Below are 18,775 nucleotides of genomic sequence, written 5' to 3'. Positions count from 1 at the left end.
CCGTGAAGGCAGCGGTCGGCTATGCTTTAACAAATCCCACTGGTTTAACCTTCCATAGCACTCCGATTCCACCTGGCTATGCTCGTGTCGGGGTGGATGAGGTGATGGCGGGATATGAGTCACTAAAGCTCGACATTCCTGGAGGTGAAGGGCAGCAGACACTACAGGAAGTCCTACGTGGCCTCTACTTATGGAGAAAGGACTGCATTGTCTTTCCAAGGCCACCAACTTCTCCTCCAAGTCCGTCGCGCAAGCCGTCTCCACCCCGCTAGCCGTCTCCACCCAGCTAGCCGACTCCACCCAGCCAGCTGACTCCACCCTGCCAACCCGCCACCGGAAAGCCATTTCATTTTCTGTCAAAGAACCAGAGTCCAAAGCGGAATAAGCCTTGGAATAAACACACCCCTCCTCCCCAGCCAAAGTTGGCTTACAGAAGACCAGAGAGGAATTAGATGAGGCAGTGTGTGCTGAGTTGCAGGCCCATAACGACAAGAGAAAGCATGTACCAAAGGATATAACACCTCTGAAAGACGTCAAGTGCGTTGTGGAAAATCTTTCCGAGCCGCCGCCTCCGAAGAGAGTTATGTCAGACTATGACTGCTCTATTGCCAAGTCATATCAAAAGTGGCAAACAAAGACGGCGTTCCTTAATAGAAGAAGCGGGAAAACCATTCCCTAGCTAGGAGAACAGCCAGTGCAATCGATCCCGCCGCTTAAGGTGGGTACCGATGATTCCGTAGTCCATCCCGATATTGCTCAAAAGATGGCTATGACTGCCGGTGTCACTATTTCACAACTCATAGGCAACAAGAACATTCCCGGCACGGTGGATAAACAACTAGTTTGTACGTATCAACCAAAGAGATCTCTTGTCAGGCCTGAGCTTGTGAAGCAGCTACCAACGAAAATGTACAAATTGCATTACTGGTACATGAAGGAAGCAGAACTCGGGTGTCAGCCCTAATGGTGACACTCAAGACAAAGCATTTCTTCAACTGCAAAGATTTGTGGGTTGAGATGCCAGAATTTTGGTAGTTATTCAATCAATATGCACTTGACAAATCTCTCGTCAGTTGCTATTGTTTGTAAGTGATTTCTTTCTGTAATTCAAGTCTCTAGCTCATCGGCTAGTTCATTTTCCTCTAATTATCCTCACTATATTCTTTTGCGTGTGTGGTGTTATCCAAAATGAAGATGCTTGAAATGAAAAGAGATGGACTATATGACATTGACTTCATTGACCCAAATACCATTTTTAAACAGGCGGCAGTACAATACCAAGAAGAGACAGAGGAGAACTTGTTTCGGTTTTTCGAGATACGAAGTCACGATGAGAAAATATAATTTCCTTACAACTTCAAGTAAGTCTTACTACTGTCTTGTACTATAAATTCTACTTTGCTTACCCGATCAATGTTAAGTTTACGTATAGTTCTTGATGAGTTGCATGCATGCCCGTTTATACAAAGCAGATTCCACTTTATCCTGCTCGTCATTTTGATTGACCAGGGAAAATTTCAAGTACTCGACTCACTAAGAAAATACGAAGGCTAGTACAGGTCTCTGAAGTTGATGTTGGACCAGTAATTTCAATCATTATCGCACTATGTCAGCCTCTTTAGTTCATTAACTCATATCAATTAATCAATGACTCCTTTTATTATTTTTCTTTGCCGGGCAGGGTTTGGAGGCGGTTCATCAATACTGTTCGTGGTGAATGGAAACCAGAGCTGCGATGGACACCGTCCAGGGTAATTAAGTAGTACTAGCTACATTCACGCATCTCTTTAGTTCTAGTTTCAATACCATTATAATGCTTGATTATTATGTGACTGAATTCTATTCTCGTAAAGTTTTGCATGGGACAGCAACCAGGGAATAATCTATGTGCATACTATGTTTGCGAGAACATTCACTCCTTTACAACCGAACTGCCTAGTAAACCAGGAACTCTTGAGGTACGTAAACATTATTCACAATTTTTATATTCATGGTCTAATATATATATATATATATATATATATATATATATATATATAGAAACTCTATTCATCACCCAGGGTAAAGAATAGTTTATTCTTCACCCGAGATAATCTTACGATCAATTTATAAATAAATTACATTTGAAATACAAACAGTTACATTTATATTAAATCACTACGTGAAATTTTACAAAAGAAAAACAAAAATATAGGTCACAGGACAAAAAAATTTGAATTACTGTATTCTTTGCACTATTTTTATATGTTCGTAATTTTATGTGACATAAAATATTTTTACATTGATTATATTTTTTTACGGTCTCATTTTACGTATAAAATAAGACAAATTTTATGAAACGTAAATTTACAATGCATTGATATTGAAATAGAGGGGGTGAAGAATAACTATTCCTCACCCAGGGTGACGAATAGCGCGACCCTATATATATAGACAGACACACACACACACATAAAATATTCATATTGGTCTCCTTCTTTAAAAGATGACGGAGAAGCGGGAGGGACTCCTCCAAACAGAATGCATACGAGCACTTCAAGAGGAATTTGCCGGATTTTTGCTGGATGAGGTCATAGATCCCAAAGGAGAATACCACTTCACCAATTAATGCATGCATGTAATTGATCCGCAAGTTGTAAAATAAATTGTATATATATATGCATGTGATTACGCATATATATATATATATACATATATATATGGTCGTACGAGATATTCTATGATATACGTCCTACGAGAAATTCTATGATATATGTACCAAATTCTATGATATGTTTGAAATGAAAAAGAATTAAATGGAAAACAAGAAATGAAAATAAACAATAAACAATAAACCCCAAATCCCAAAACCCCCAAACCCCAAATCGCAGAATCCTTTAGTCCCGGTTGGTGTTACCAACCGGGACTAAAGGTCCCTGCCCCCTGTCACACTCTGCCAGCCACATGGAAGGGATTTAGTCCTGGTTTTTGGCAAACCGGGACTAAAGGGGGGGCTTTAGTCCCAAGTTAATAGTCCCGTTTAGGGAACCGGGACTATAGGCCCTTACCAACCGGGACTATAGCCCCGTTTTCTACTAGTGACTTGGCGTACACTCTAGGGATATATTTGTATTCGTATAGCGGCAACTGACCTAGCATGTAATCTAGGTACCCCGTGCATCTTTATAAGTCGAGGGGTTAGATCTCTAGAGGAAAATTACACACCTGAGGGTTTAGAACTTACATAATGATTTTGAGGTAGATCATCATACTATACTCGATACCCCATCACCAATACGAGGAAAACATGACATAGGGTTTTACCTCTTTGAGAGGTCCCGTGCATGAGTAAACATTGTCTCTGCAAGTCACGTGTTACCGTTGATCCTAGATTCATAACTCGAGGGACCCTACCCGAGATCAATCGATTTTAGTACCGACTTTGGTAGCGCAGACATGTCTCGTTGTGTGGTCGATCCAATTCGATGCCTCATCTCCAAATCAATAGTGACATCAGCTGCGGTGACACCTTTGTACCCGGCTAGCCTTTGGAATTTTGAAGCATGGTTCTCCATGCTGGCCCCACCGGCCGCCTCGGTCGGGTCAAAAGCTTTGCACCCAACTAGGTGGTCGCATTCGGCAGCTTAGAATACACTACGAACGCCTGCGACGATCTGGTCCTCTCTGGTTGGGTCCTAGATCGGTCAGAGAAATATTCGCATGCGTCGGACTTGAACCCAAAAACGATCTCCGATCCCGGCCTCACCACAGATACCAAGGAATATCCGTCCTCAAGCACGCATCCATCCGTCCCAACCTCGGATCACGACCACATGTTTGATCCCGCTCCTATATCGGCTTTGAGCATAGATCTTGAATCCAATTCATCCCCGAGCATGAACCCAATCATTGCTTCAGATCGCGGACATAAATCCAACCCTAGTTCGGACCTAGCTTTAAGTTGGGGTCCGACTACCTTCAAGATGAGTCCGACCCCAATGGAGAACAACTCTATCCTCAACACCACTCCCACGGCTCCGACAAACGTGCTCCCAATGGACTCCATCGTACTCTCGCTCTTGAACTAGATGTTAGACCAATTGCATAGCATCAGGATCTCGGACAGTAAGACTTTGGTCTACGATCAAATCGGATGTAAAACCGACACCGATCATGTTGATGGCAATGGAGAGGACGAGGTCTGTGATGACCTGACGACAGTGACTACATGTCAAAAAACGAGGATGTAAGCCTCAGATCAGATGAGCTAGTCATCCTTGAAAACTTCGAGGCTCTCGAGGCCTACCGGAGGCGACTAATGTATACCGCTCATCGTATAAAACTAGGATGAGCTCAGCTAAAATCCAATCAAGACACACTAAATGACAAGTCGGTCGAGGTCCTATCGACCGAACAAAACCTTTGAAGTTATCATATAGATTTTGTATCCATGCGTGTTCGAAATGTGAATTATAGTATTTTTTTGTGGAAATGGAAATGAAAAACACGAGATACTTTTTCTAGAAATATGGACTAATGGAAGTTTAACCCCTAAGGAAGCACTTTATGAGGCTTCTCGTAATTTGATTGATTTATTTCTTCATTTCCTACACTCGGAGGAAGAGGGCACTAGTTTCTAAGAAAATAAAACAGGTTTACTCCAGCCCTTTTTACTTTTCAAAAAAGATTAAATAATCTAAAGAAAAACAAAAAGGAATTCCATTGAATTTTATTTTTATTGATCAATTAGAATTAACTTCTAGAACATATAATTGTCTAAAAGGGCCAATATACATACACCATTGGACCTTTTGAGTAAGACTGAAGAAGATCTTATGAGAATTGACAATAGACTCGAGAGTCAACCTAAATCTAACCGCAGAGACGCCTACTCTCAGCATTCAATGATGAAGTAGAGGACGACCCACCACACAACTATGATCGTCATGATCAACCAGACCGCCCACCTTGGGGGCAGGATAGGCCGTCAGGGCGGCCCCGAGAACTCCCCGCCAATGGCCGCTACGAGTGGAGAAACACGAACCACCATGCACGTACGTTCAATCTTAGAGAGAGATTGGACACCACACCTTGGTCCATTGATGTCTATTACACAACTTTATTCTTGTAGACTATGTTGGGCCTCCAAGCGCTGTGTTTTGTAGGACAGTAGCGATTTTCTCTCAAGGGGATGACCTAAGGTTTATCAATCCGTGGGAGATGTAGGATGAAGATGGTCTCTCTCAAACAACTCTGCAATCAAATACAAAAAATATCTTGTGTCCCCAACACACTCAATAGAATGGCAAATTGTATAGGTGCACTAGTTCGGCAAAGAGATGGTGATACTAGTGTAGTATGGATACTAGATATAGGTTTTTGTAATCTGAAAATATAAAAACAGCAAGGTAGAAAGTGTAAAACAACGAGCAAAACATTATACAAATGCTTGGTATTAAGGCCTAGGGTTCATACTTTCACTAGTGCAATCTCTCGACAATGATAACATAGTAGAATCATATGATCGTCCCTCAACGTGCAACAAAGAATCACTCCAAAGCTCCTATCTGGCGGAGAACAATAAGATGAAATTATTGTAGGTAGTAGAACCACCTCAAAGTTATTCTTTCGATCAATCTTTTAAGCTATTTGTATAAGTGTCACAAACAGTCCTAGAGTTCATACTAGAATAACACCCATGATACATATTAATCAACCCTAATGTCACCTAGATACTCCAATGTCACCACAAGTATCCGTTGGAAAATTATGCGACATGCATCAAACTGTTTTAGATCTATCATATTCAATCCAACACATAGAAATTCAAGGAGCACCCCAAGATTTCTATCAAAGAACATAGTATGAAAACGTGCAATCAACCCCTATGCATAGATCCCCAACACTATTAGGGAAAAGGCTAGCTGTAGCGTGAGTTTCCCCATATAAGTAGCATAGGGCCTGCGCTACTGCTACGATGCTACAACTAAAATTTAGTAGTAGCGTGGGCTACCGAGCGCTAATGAAAACTGGGTTAGCAGTAGTGCACTGTCCTAACAAGCGCTACTACTATCGTGCAATAGCAGTAGCAAGTTCTTAGAATCAACGCCACTACTAAACGGGTGTATTTATTTTATTGTATTTGTATTGTATTTACACATGGTTATATTTATTAATATACAACCTCAATAATAATTTTGCAAAAAACAACATTTAGATTAAGGTGGATAGGTGCAAGTGATCAAGTTGGGTTGGAGGGAAAATATGATGTTGCGAATCGCAACATCATATTTTACTCTAATTCAACTTGATCACTTGCATCCATCGACTTTAATCTAAGATATGTCATATAACTTATCATCCTCTTAATCATCTAACAACTCATCATCCTCTTAATCATCTAACAACTCACCATGCTTTCAATCATCTAACAACTTATAATCATCTTAATCATCTAACAGTTTATCATCATCTTGATCATCTAATCATTAGTGCATAATGTCATAAACTAAATAAGGTAATCTCTCTTGGCTAGAACATATTATTCTCTCGTAGGTAGAACCTACTACTCTCTACTTGGTAAAGTAGCATAAAAAAGTAAGCTCCACTCTCTCCATTGTGAATAATAGTGATCCACCTATTACCGGACATGTGGCATGCGCAAATCCTTCACGTCTCCGCCAAGTAATTGTCGGCGGCTTTTCATTAAATTGTCAAATCCTTAAAGTTTCAGGCTTCCATCCTTTTTGTCATGGTTTTGTCACGGCAGATGTCCTCGTGAAAGGACTTAGTGTTGGAGCCATCGCACCTTGGTGGCGACTCAAAGGGGCTAATCGGGATTGAGACAGAGATTTACCCACGTTCGGCCCCTCGTGAAGAGATAAAAGCCTACGTCCTGCTTGGTGTTGTATTGATAGTGTTTCGATTACAAGGAGGGTGTAACTCGCCTGACCTAGCACTCGATGATTTCTAACCTCCCCCTCCTTCCCTGGGATTCGCCTTTATATATAGGTCGAGCCCTTAGGGTTTACAAGAGTCCTTGCCCTCGGACAAGTCGTCATTCTTTCTATCTCTAAGTCGCCGTGCTTTCCAAGACTAGAATACTCCCCGACAATTGGTTCTCCATGAGGATTTTTAACCTCCATCCAGCTCTTGGGCCTATTGGGCCAAAGCTTAAACCGCCAAAGGATGAGTCACCCACTTGGTGACCCGGCCCAACTGGGGCGGGTCACACCGCAGATAATATCCCCAACATTAGGCCCCAAATTGACTTGAACCCGTTCATGCCAATATTCTTACCTAGTTAGGGGTGACTGAGTCTGCTCCTTTTATGCATCATACACTTGAACCGCCATCTGTAACGAAGATACCTAAGTCGCCGAACCACTTCTTGTTGGTATAAACTTATCCCTTTAATCTTGGAAGAGATAATGACGCAATCCCCAATGGATCCTTCCGCACAGATATCCCGAAAATTTTGGGCGCCATCATAGCGGATCTTTATCCCATTGGCAGTTCCCGCATGTGGCGCCTTGATTCCAGCGCCTGACCTAATAAATATGCTGGGGGAAGGGACAGGGCACATTTCCACCTACCCATCTTGTTGTCCCCTTCTTCCTCGCGACTGTACCGAGAGCTTCGTCGCCGCCCGAAGACCTCCATCTCCGGCCGCCGTATCCGACGCATCCCGACGCCCGCTAAACGTGCAACACTCGCCGCGGACCTTCCTCGGTCGCCTACGGTCGCCATCACCAGGTCAGTCCTCCGCCATTAGAGGCATATCTTAGTTCTTCGAAGTTCATGCCCGCTGGTTTCTTAGAACACCTTGAATGCCTCCATAATCGCTGGTTAGTTCATGATGATAACAGTAGGCACAGTACCATCAACCATACTCTCACAGTACCATCAACCATACTCTTAGTTGACTAGCTTCGGTTTGAAGATCTATAAAGGTTTTCGTCAAATCAGCTTCACTGTTCTCACCCTAGCCATAGGTTGTTTTCCTTTATCCAGGCTTTTTTCATTCATTTTTGCCTTCTCTGTAGATCTATATGTTACTGCCTGCCGTATAAAACCTGTTTGTAGATCCATACTTCATCATTTTAGCGAACATCTCTGAAGCTCTGAGCCATCTCTTTTAAGCAATAGGAAATTCATAAATCGCCCTGGTATTCTGACCCGGCCCTTTGTTGGCGAGTCCACAAACTCCTTTTGTCGCCTAACAAATGTTCGGCGAGTCAACTGATCTTTTAACCACTTAGTAAGCGCTCGACAAGTTAATTTACCCGTAATCTCTCCCTTTGTAGCATGGGTACCGTTTTCAAAGCCGATTGGCTCCCGACCAAAGTTGATGAGGCTTTTCTCAAGGACTGTGTGAAGACGGGAAATCTTGACCCGAAAGAGGTTATAGGATGGCGTTCCGGGTTTGGAGAAGAGATTCCCAACCCGAAGGAAGGGGAAATAGTTGTTTTTGTTGAGCACCTCGAACGGGGATTTAAGCCGCCAGGGTCAAAATTCCTCAGAGACGCCATGACCTTCATGAATGTCCGCCTCCAAGACTTAGGACCTAACTCAATTAGCAATTTATGTCAGTTCCAAGTGTTCTGTGAAGCCTACTTGCGGATGGAACCTTCAGTTCCTTTGTTCTGGTATTTCTTTCATTTGAATCGCGAGACAGAATTTTCCAATGGCCCTAGCTTGGAACTTGGAGGCGTCAACATTCAACGCCGCAGGGACAGTCCATTCCCATCACTCGCCACCCCAAGCCATCCCAAAGGCTGAGGGTGAGAATAAGCTCCTTGGGTATAGGGAGGAACGCCTTCCGACAAACTTCAAACTCCCAGACAAGCGCACTGAACAAGAGGAGTCAGATTTTATCCCAGTGCTATCCGAGTTAAGATCTCTGACAAACAATGGTCTTACTGGGATCGATTTGATCCGCTGCTGGGTTGAATGGCGCATCCTCCCCTTAAGTCACCGGGATGGCCTAATGTGTGAGTTTGATCGCACCTTGGACCATCCCCAGTGCTACTTCCGTACATCACTGACAGAAAACGACATCGTATCCATCATCAAGAAGTTGACCGGCGAGCCCTTGGCCAAGTGTCGCCAAATAGGTCTTAAACCATCCTGCAAGATCAACCCGGCGCCAAAGGTAAATAACTTAACCCGCCTTTACTTTATTCCTTCCGACTTACTTGAATTATGATTCTCATAATAAAAATGCCATGTCAGAAAGGCGACAAATTCTGGTCCAAGAGGACAAAAAAGATGGTCCTGAAGCAAGCCAAGCCGCCCCCAAAGAAGAAATCCAAGGGTAAAGGCAAAGCCGCTGTTACTGAGCCGTCTGACGCAGATGAATCCCAAGTCGGCGACGTACTTTCAGAGGTAAAATTCTATCTTCTTTGACTCGCCATTCATTGTTATAGTTTTGTGTTTACGCCTCCATATCCCTTGTGTAGAATGAGGAAAACGAAAGCCAGGAAGACTCTGTAGAGGTAATTTCTGTTTCCTCCGACTCATCTTCTCCTCCGCCTAAGCCGGCCACGCGGATTTATGGGAAAGTTCCCATGTCTCACCCAAATGCTTGTTTGGATCCGAATTTCCTTTTGAAGAAAACACAATATGCTTCCAATCGGAAAACTCGGAGTCATTCTGGAGACTTGGTGTCCGTGTTACCAACGAAAACTAAGAAGAGGCAAAATTAGGTATCCTTTTAATAGCATCTCCTTTCGTTTCCTTTTGGATCATATTTATAACTCGCTCACATTGTCCTGATGATGATCCGCGTTCCAGGGTAAGTTCTTATAATACTTACATTGTCCTGATGATGATAATGTCTGTTTTTAAGCGCACCCCCCTTTTTCTTTAGGGCACAAGCGAAGAATAGGAAAACTGGCGGGTCAACTTCCACTACACTTCCTGAGCCTATTGAAAAACCGGCGCCGATTTAGGATAACCCGGCCAAGGATAAATCTGAAGATCAAGCGGATCTCCCGAATTCGCCCAAGGAAGGCGTGGGAACGCCTAATCCGCCTAGTTTGTTGAAAACGGCAGAAGATCCAGATGCTGTGATCATCACTGACACTCACTTTTCTAAGCTGACTTCAACAGTTTTGTCGAAGCACGTATCATCATCAACTCAACCTTCTATTGAACATGAAATTTCCAAGGCTAAGCTATCCCAATATGAAAATCTTGAATTTAAAGAACTTTGCTCTGGCTTTGCAAGTCGCCTGGAGGCGAGTTATGAAATCGAAAAAAGTTTGCACCTTATGAAGAAGAACAGACATGAGGTACGCCTTACTGCATACTATATTATCCTCATTAACCCCCAAGGGCCGGGTCATCTATGAAAAGATGAGCTGGGTCTTTGATAGTAGAAGAAATCTTTCGACCTGTGAACCCCAAGGGCCGGGTCATCTATAAAAAGATGAACCGGGTCTTGATAGTAGAAGAAATCTTTCGACCTGTAACTCCCAAGGTCCGGGTCATCTGTAAAAAGATGAACCGGGTCTTGATAGTAGAAGAAATCTTTCGACCTGCAACCCCCAAGGGCCGGGTCATCTGTAAAAAGATGAGCCGGGTCTTGTCATTAGAGAAAAAAAATATTTCGACCAGTAACCCCCAAGGGCCGGGTCATCTTGTTGAAAGATGAGCTGGGTCTTGATACTGTATAATTTTGTCTAAAAAATTATACATTAGCCCCCAAGTGTCAGAGACGTTGCTTGCAATAATTCTGAGACTTGCCCCTTGATAATATATTTTGACAGGAATCTCTTGCCCAAGCTGAGTCGGCATTTGGCGACTTAAAGAAAAATTTAGCCGATCAGCAAGATGCACGGGCAAAATCATAAGAAAAACATTAAATAATCTTATCTGAGTTGGAGAAGCTGAAAGCCGCCCTCAAAAAGGCTCAAGCTGATCAAGACGCCGTGGTAAAGCGAGCAGAAAAAGCTGAAGCTAAATTGGAAATTGTGCAACAAGAGTTGGCCGGCTTAAAGCAACATATCTCCAACATGGCACAAGCTATCTTTGGTAAGAAACAAGACCCTGGCCTTGCATTTTGTAAATAAATAACTTAGTATGAAGAAGTTACTGACCATCATTATCCCTTATATAGGTCCCAGAGCTTCCCACCTTCAGAACGACTGCGTCCTGATGTTGAAGGCGATTTACACATTAACAGAGCAACTGTATACCGGAAGCGTGCTGACCGTGAAAGCAGTGATGGGTGCCAAGGAGCCCATAACATCAATAAAAAAGATGCTTGGCTGCTTATCTACCCTTCCGCCTCAGATCTGTGAGCTAACCCGGTCAGCTGCCCGAAAAGGGGTACTGACTACGTTGAGTCGGTGCTTGGCGGATGCTCCAGAATTAAAACCCGAAGAAGTAGCAGCAGGCTTTCCCTAGATCAACGACGACGGGTCAGAATTTGGTCAAGAATATTACCAGCGCGTTGTCAAAGAATCCCGCTTGGCGGCGACTCAGCTTGCAGCAAGCTTGGATTTATCAAAGTATCAAGCCGCCTATGATGATAAGAATAAGAAAGTTAATCCGCCAACCTCTGTGACAACCAGCTTGACTCCGCGTCCACCCAAGAACCCTTTTGATTTGGAGGTGGATGTCTCATCAGTTCTGAACGATGAAGATGAATTTGCCACCTTATCCAAGTGTAACTGGGTATTGGGCGACCTGCAAATTGAAGTCGGTCAGAGCTCAAAGCAGGCTGACCCGGGGACATCACCAGAGTAATCCTTCATGGATTTGGCCATCAGAGCCATGTAATAAGTCATTCATAGAAAATAACCCTCTTCTGTGATTTCTTTAAAACTCTTGTGTCGCCCTCAGGGCGCCTTACGATGCTTGATCCGCCCTCAGGGCGTGTTATGATGCTTGACCCGCCCTCAGGGCGTTTTATGATGCTTGACCCGTCATGGCAATAATGATTTTGATCATCAACCTGTTAGGCTTAAAAACATACATCAAACCACCTCAGTGAGTAATGGATGATAATAAATAATAACCGACTCAATATGTTTAAGGTGAGTCGGAAAAATTTGAAAACCTTGTGGCAGTGCCAGGAAGGTGAAAAATAAGAATTTCGTGAGCTCATTCAAGTCGCGACAGGATAGGACGAGTTATATAAACTCAAGTGCTACCCAAGGGAGACTTTTTGTATAAAAAAGCTCAAGTATTTAGACCGGCTGATCAGGCACGAGTCAAGCTTCAGTGAACCAAGTTCAGTGAACCAATGGTTTTTCTATTTTCCATGTGGGGCGCTAGCCGGTACCAGACATGTTTTAACCTAGGCGAGTTCAGGGTCCATAAAGCGGAGTAACTCGCCAAGAGTTCATGGGTCCATATGGCGATTCGGCCAACACACAGTCCAGTATAACCATTTGTAATGCGGTAATTTTTCGCAGGCCAAATGGGTAGTAAGGCTGATCTCACTGAGAGGAAGCCCCCAAGTGACCTATGACTAGGGGAAAGACCAGTCATAGGATTGTAGAAGCGTATACGCTATTACCACAAAACGACTTGAGAACAAATTGCCCCCAAGTAAGGAGGGCCTAATCCACAGAATCATATAAGGCGCCTATGTTTGAATCGCGCGCTTGTAGCGACTTCGATCCGCTTTTGCTTATCGATACCCAATTTTGTAATAAGTGCATCATGACGACTTATGCTCTCTAGTATGGATAGCGTCCATACTTGGGCGACTTGTTGAAGAGAAAAATAAAAGATCCATACTTTCAATAAGATGAAATAGCAGGAAAGCCCCCGAGTTTGTGGGCATCAATTTTATTGCTTCATAAAAATGAAAAACTTACAAAAAGCAGAGCTAATAGCTCAAGTGTAATAAGGCCGCAAGTGGGCTATGTTCGAGGGGCGAGTTGACTCAGCCTCTGTGGTTGGACGATCAGGCCGAAGATCCACCAGATAGTATGACCCGTTGTGAAGGCTTTTGCTGACGACGAACGGTCCTTTCCATGGTGGTGATAACTTATGCATGCCAGTGCGATCTTGGATCAATCGAAGCACTAAGTCGCCCTCCTGAAAGGTTCGGCTCTTGACCCGGCGGGTGTGGTAACGCCGCAAGTCCTGCTGATAAATCGCTGATTGGGCAGCAACCAAATCGCGTGCTTCCTCCAAAGCATCCAAAGAATCTTGATGTGACAACTCGTTGTCCTGTTCCACATAAGCAGAAACTCTGGGCGAATCATGCCTAATATCACCGGGAAGAACAACTTCTGCTCCGTATACCAGGAAAGAGGGAGTAAAACCCGTAGAACGGTTTGGGGTGGTCCGGATGCTCCATAATACTGAAGGCAACTCCTCAACCCAACACCCTCGGGTGCGTTCAAGGGGAACCATAAGGCGGTGTTTGATTCCTCGCAATACTTCCTGATTCGCCTGTTCAGCCTACCCATTAGATTGTGGATGAGCCACTACACAGACATCAAGCCGGATGTGCTCACGATGGCAAAACTCCTGCATCGCACCTTGTGATAGATTAGTACCATTATCAGTAATAATGCTGTGTGGATATCCGAACCGGAAGATCAATTTTTTCAAGAACTTGACCGCTGTCTCCGCATCACAAGCACCAACAGGTTCTGCTTCGACCCACTTGGTCACTACAAGAAATATGCTCGTACATGACGTTTTCTAAGACGTCGTTGATGAATTCGTCATAAATCTGTGACGATTTCATCCGAGATTGTCGTAAACCGTTTGAGGGGATCATATCTACATATAAATTACGATGATGTGAGTCAAAAACGTCGTAACCACATAAGATGAGATCGTCATAACTTTTACGATGATTATAAAAATGTCGTAACATGTTCTAACTATGTTGACATGTCACTCGTGGGCCCATTCTATGTCACGCGCCAAACCCGCCTAGTTTGTGAAGCAACCTACTATTCTGTCATTCCAAAAATTCTCGAAAAATTCTCGTAAATACTTTGGATCATATATTCCGCAAACATGGGAAAACCCTTCCTTCCATAGTTCAAAAATAATTCAACAATATTCATTTTCCTATTCTATTCAGAATAGCACTTTGTGAAGGAAGTGCTATTTCTATTTTTTTATTACCCTCATATTTTTTGAGCACTCTTTCCTATCCAAATCATTTCCTCATGAAAACTTTCGGAACCATTTTCCTAGTAAATATTTCTCCGCAAATTTCCAAAGTTTGTGTTCAGCTAACAGATTTGTGAAGTACTAGATAGGTATATCGTGATGAGTTGAATTTTTTCCACATCTTCTATGTGCCCAAAACATAGCTCTCCACAAAATTTTAGCCCCATCTAACATTCCATGTGAGCTCATCATCCAATCTTTGTTTCTGGTAATATTTTCATTTTAGGAAGCAACTAAATTTTTTGATTTTTTTTGTTTTTTTTGAATTTTCATGCCCATTCCAAAATGCGGTCAAAACGGTGGGCATAACCGTTCCTAGATAGTGGTTGAATACTAGAACATTTTTGGTGTTTATTTGATTAAATAGATACCTATCTACCTAGAAATTACTTTTGAAAAAAATCGTGAGCAAACTATGAGGGAGCTGCAGTTCAAATTTGACCCGCTTCCAACTGAATCAGCATCAATTTTTCTTTTTTACGAGAGGACAATAAAATCTTTTAACACCCAACTATTTTGTCAATTGTACATTGAGTATGGCATTGTATTTTAGAAAAATGATTTGGTTCAATTTGGCAACAAATATATGATAGGTCTTTAAATAAACTTATTTTGAGCTCTTGAAAATTTATGATTGGCGAAATCTGCTAGAGAGAATTCCTTATTTGACACTATCTTAAAATTGTGTTCCTTATTTGACATTAGAGAAAAATTTCTTCCCTATATGACCTCTAGTCTTAAAAAAATTCCCTATATGACACTCTAGTGCATTTTGTACACGTGAAAAGACCATTTTGCCCATATGTATAATGTGGCCACAAATATGTATAAGATAGTAGCTGTTTCAAGATAATATGACCCCAAAGGTATTTTAATATACACATATGCAAGCTAGCAGGCTGTTGGATCGATATGCAACATAGTTATTATTACTAGTTAGGATATCTAAATCTCCGTGACAGAAAAAGGAATAAAATTGATTGATTCCATTATACTCGTAGCAGATTGCTAATTTCCTAACTTAAATGTAGGTAAGTCCGTTATCCACGTTACGTCATTATCTTACATGGCTGTCACAACCGAGGTCATATACTACTACTGCTGCTCTTTTTTTAGGCTCAATGCTACTTGTTAGGATATCTAAATCTCCATGACAGATTACTACTAGTATTTACTGAGCATAAAAATACTACTACTGCTCTTTTTTTAGGCTCAATGCCAGATATTTCTGACCACATTATGTACATGGGTAAAAAATTCTTTTCATGTGTATAAAATGAATTAGAGTGTAATATATGGAAAGAAATTAAGACTACAGGTTATAAAGGGAATGAATTTTTTTGAGTGTCAAATAAGAAACATGATTTTAAGGGAGTGTCAAATAAGGAATTATCCTAGTCTGCTATGGCATGGATCGATGACGTGTCAAACATCCATCCATCCGTATGTCCATCCATCCGTTCATCCAACCCACCGGCCCACCAAACCCTAGGCTTCGCTCCACTGCTGCCACCAGCTCCTTTCCTGTGTCTTCCTCCTCCCCCCGAATCCCAGATCCACCCAACCAGGCGGCGGTGGCCACCTCTCCCCTACCCCCACCGATGACCTGCGGCCTCCGACCTCTGCCTCCGACAACCCAACCCAACCACCGTCGGCGAGGCCGCCGGAGCCATGGGCACATACAAGTGCTGCCTCATCTCCAAGCGCTGGTATCACTGGACGGACGCGCCACCGCCGGACGAGGTTGGTGCGCGCGCTCTTCACCGGCCACTCGGGCGGCGCCGCCACAATGGGCGCCGACGGCCTGTGCTGCTACCTCGAGTCCTCCGTGGGCGATGCCGATGTCGACAACGGAGAGGGCGAGGCGGAGCGCCTTCTGGACCAGATCCGGCTGCACGGGCACCAGGACCAACACGCCAGCCCGCGCCTACCCGCGCCTGAGCCACGGCCAGCTGCTCGGCCTCGACGACTTCCACCGCTTCCTCTTCTCCGCGGACCTCCACCCGCCCCTCGCCTGACCGCGGGTCCACCACGACATGTTCAGGCCCCTCTCCCACTACTACGTATGCACCAGCCACAACTCCTACCTCACCGGCAACCAGCTCAGCAGCAACTGCAGCGACGTCCCCATCATCAAGGCCCTGCAGCGCGGCGTCCGGGTCATCGAGCTCGACATGTGGCCCAACTCCGCCAAGGACGACATCAGCATCCTCCATGGCAGGTTGCTTTCTGATCCTTTAATTTGCTGCTACCTAGAGTACATACTACTCCCTCCGTTCCTAAATATAAGTCTTTGTAGAGATTTCACTAGTGGACTACATACGGATGTATATAGACATACTTTAGAGTGTACATTCAATCATTTTGCTCCGTATGTAGACATATAGTGAAATCGCTTAAAAGACTTATATTTAGGAACGGAGGAAGTACATAACAGAGTAGTACTACATGCTATTTGGATGTTGTTCCCCACATCGATCCGGCCTTCACTAGGTTGGACTCTTTCCTCTCCGATGCCAGCGATGCAGGAAAATTCCAAGCAAATATCCGTTGCACCCTCAGATTCGTAGGTGCATATTTTTGGGCAAACAGAAAGCTCCCGTGCTCCATTACTCGAAAGAAACATGGGTATAGAGTCCAGCGTTCAGTTTTTAGTTTTACTTGGAAATTAAAATAGGTTCAGTTTGTAATGTCATTAATACTAAGTTTGCTTGTTTCCCTCGAATAATATTTTCTGAGTACAAAACAATTAGAAGTGATTTTGGTATGGGTTAGTTTTTGATGAGGTGCCAAGAAACTTGCTCTGTCAGTTGGTGTGGGTACATTTGTCATATATGTAGTGTTGTTCTTAAATTAAATTAAATGAGCCACGCGGATCCATGGCGCGGACGGAGGAGGAGCAACTGAATCTTTAGTCCTCCAATTTAACCTCACTTAGCTTTGTGGTTCATATAACAAATGATTCATAGAGTATGCCCATACTACTATATGTTCTTTGCCCTTGTGCATCTGCCAATGTCATATGTGCCATCCAGAGACAAACATATGATAAGTTGACCCAATTATTGATATCCCTATTTGTGGCATTAGTTATTTATTTCTAAAGAATTATTTCGTATAGCTATTATATACTATCCTTAGTTCCTTTCACATAAATTAATATTTTGTTTAATGGTATTAAGCATTCTGGGCAGAATCGGCAGATCAAGCGGGTTACTACAACCATCTACATGGGCAGAGGCATGATCTTTACAATGAAGCACAAAGTTTTTAGGACATTCTTGATAGCGAGTAGATGTATCTAACTATCTATGTTGTGCCTGCTTATATTAAATGTTGTTCCCTTTCTTTCTTGACATATACAGGAGATGGTTTCCATTAACATCTCATCTCTATGTAGTGTGATGTGCCTGCTTATACTAAAAGTTGTTCCCTTTCTTTCTTGACATATACAGGAGATGGTTTTCATTAACATCTCATCTCTATGCAGTGTGATGGCTACCGTTGATGAAATACAAGATGCTCTGGGTTCCGCTCGGTGCTCTCGCCCTTCGCCTCACGCCGACCTCAAGTGGGGAATGAGATATCCCAGGACAGCCTTCAGCGTGAAGGTTGGTGCTAGCCACCAAATTAGCTCTGTTGATTACTTATTCGTTAAGAGCTAATTGGTTCATGCTGTCTGACAGATCTAATCAGCTTCAATCCCCCAGTGATGGAGGGTTTGGATGCTCAGCTTGCAGTAAGCCTGCTATGCCTTGATGCTGCATCGTTGGTATTCACCCATGGTTTTTGTTTCTATCAATTAACCTGTGAGGGTGCTGCTTTTCATAAATCCAAGCATTTAGCAAAGAGGATCGATCAGGATATGGATGGTAATGAACAAACCCTTAAACCTAAAGTCAGCTGTAAATGTACAGATTATTCAGATTATAAAGTTTATTTATTTACAGTGTACTGTTCTCCTATCTTTAGGAGATTGGAGAAAAACTATCATAAATCGGAGGCAGGTCGTTGCTTGGCAAAGAACTCGTACATGTTGTAAGAAAATCAAGGGAGAATCCAGCCATTCAGGTGAAAATAACTTCTTATTTTGGTTTCTGTAAATGTGTACACTATCAAACAAACATCTTAATTATTTTGGTTTCCGAAAATTCCTCCTCTCTGAATAAATGAAATGAATCCCCTTTTCCCGTCTCGTCTCTGTAGGTGAAGCATCCAGAGGAGGTGGAGCAGCAAGCCAACACCCATCTTCACCTCCCACCTAGCGGCTGGACTGCCCCTTGCAGCGAACATGGTGAGCCCAACTACCCCCTGATCTGAACATCACCTGCACTTTCTACATTTTGGTTGAAGTCTGGTTCACTTTGTACGTTTCTTTACTTTAGTTCCTCTCTCTCGCTCCCGCCGACCTGTTTGCTGTGTGCTTCGTGCATGTGCCGACGTGGTTCGATGCGTGCTAGATAATTTATTTGGTAAATACAGGAAACCAGGATCTTAGATTTACTCATATTGAACATTTACTACTCGTCTACTCCCAATGTTCTCTTCTGATTTATTTGCTAAATAAAGTAAACCATGCAAACTAGTTATATTGCAACTGTGAATATTTTCAGGATATTAGTATAGGAGAGTTTTTCTGAAA

General features: G+C 43.0%; 1 protein-coding gene across 1 annotated transcript; it reads left to right on the top strand.

Moving 5' to 3' along the window:
- Nucleotides 1-17,824: 17,824 nt before the first annotated feature.
- LOC123429725 lies at nucleotides 17,825-18,429 on the top strand. The gene is made up of 3 exons (XM_045113732.1): nucleotides 17,825-18,005; nucleotides 18,106-18,204; nucleotides 18,340-18,429. Exons 1-3 carry the CDS (start codon nucleotides 17,846-17,848, stop codon nucleotides 18,396-18,398), a joined length of 318 nt encoding a protein of 105 aa, XP_044969667.1. The 5' UTR covers nucleotides 17,825-17,845; the 3' UTR covers nucleotides 18,399-18,429.
- Nucleotides 18,430-18,775: the final 346 nt, after the last annotated feature.

This window comes from Hordeum vulgare, chromosome 2H (assembly GCF_904849725.1).
Source record: "Hordeum vulgare subsp. vulgare chromosome 2H, MorexV3_pseudomolecules_assembly, whole genome shotgun sequence".
Classification (NCBI taxonomy): Eukaryota; Viridiplantae; Streptophyta; class Magnoliopsida; order Poales; family Poaceae; genus Hordeum; species Hordeum vulgare.
Note: the sequence above shows the minus strand (reverse complement) of the source record. Positions and strands in the feature narration are given on the sequence as shown.

Excerpts from the sequence above, each read along its gene's own strand:
- LOC123429725 (XM_045113732.1), top strand. The coding sequence starts at position 17,846 with ATGGAGGGTTTGGATGCTCAGCTTGCAGTAAGCCTGCTATGCCTTGAT. Across the intron at positions 18,006-18,105 it reads GATCGATCAGGATATGGATG|GAGATTGGAGAAAAACTATC; the intron begins GTAATGAACAAA and ends TCCTATCTTTAG. Across the intron at positions 18,205-18,339 it reads GGGAGAATCCAGCCATTCAG|GTGAAGCATCCAGAGGAGGT; the intron begins GTGAAAATAACT and ends TCGTCTCTGTAG.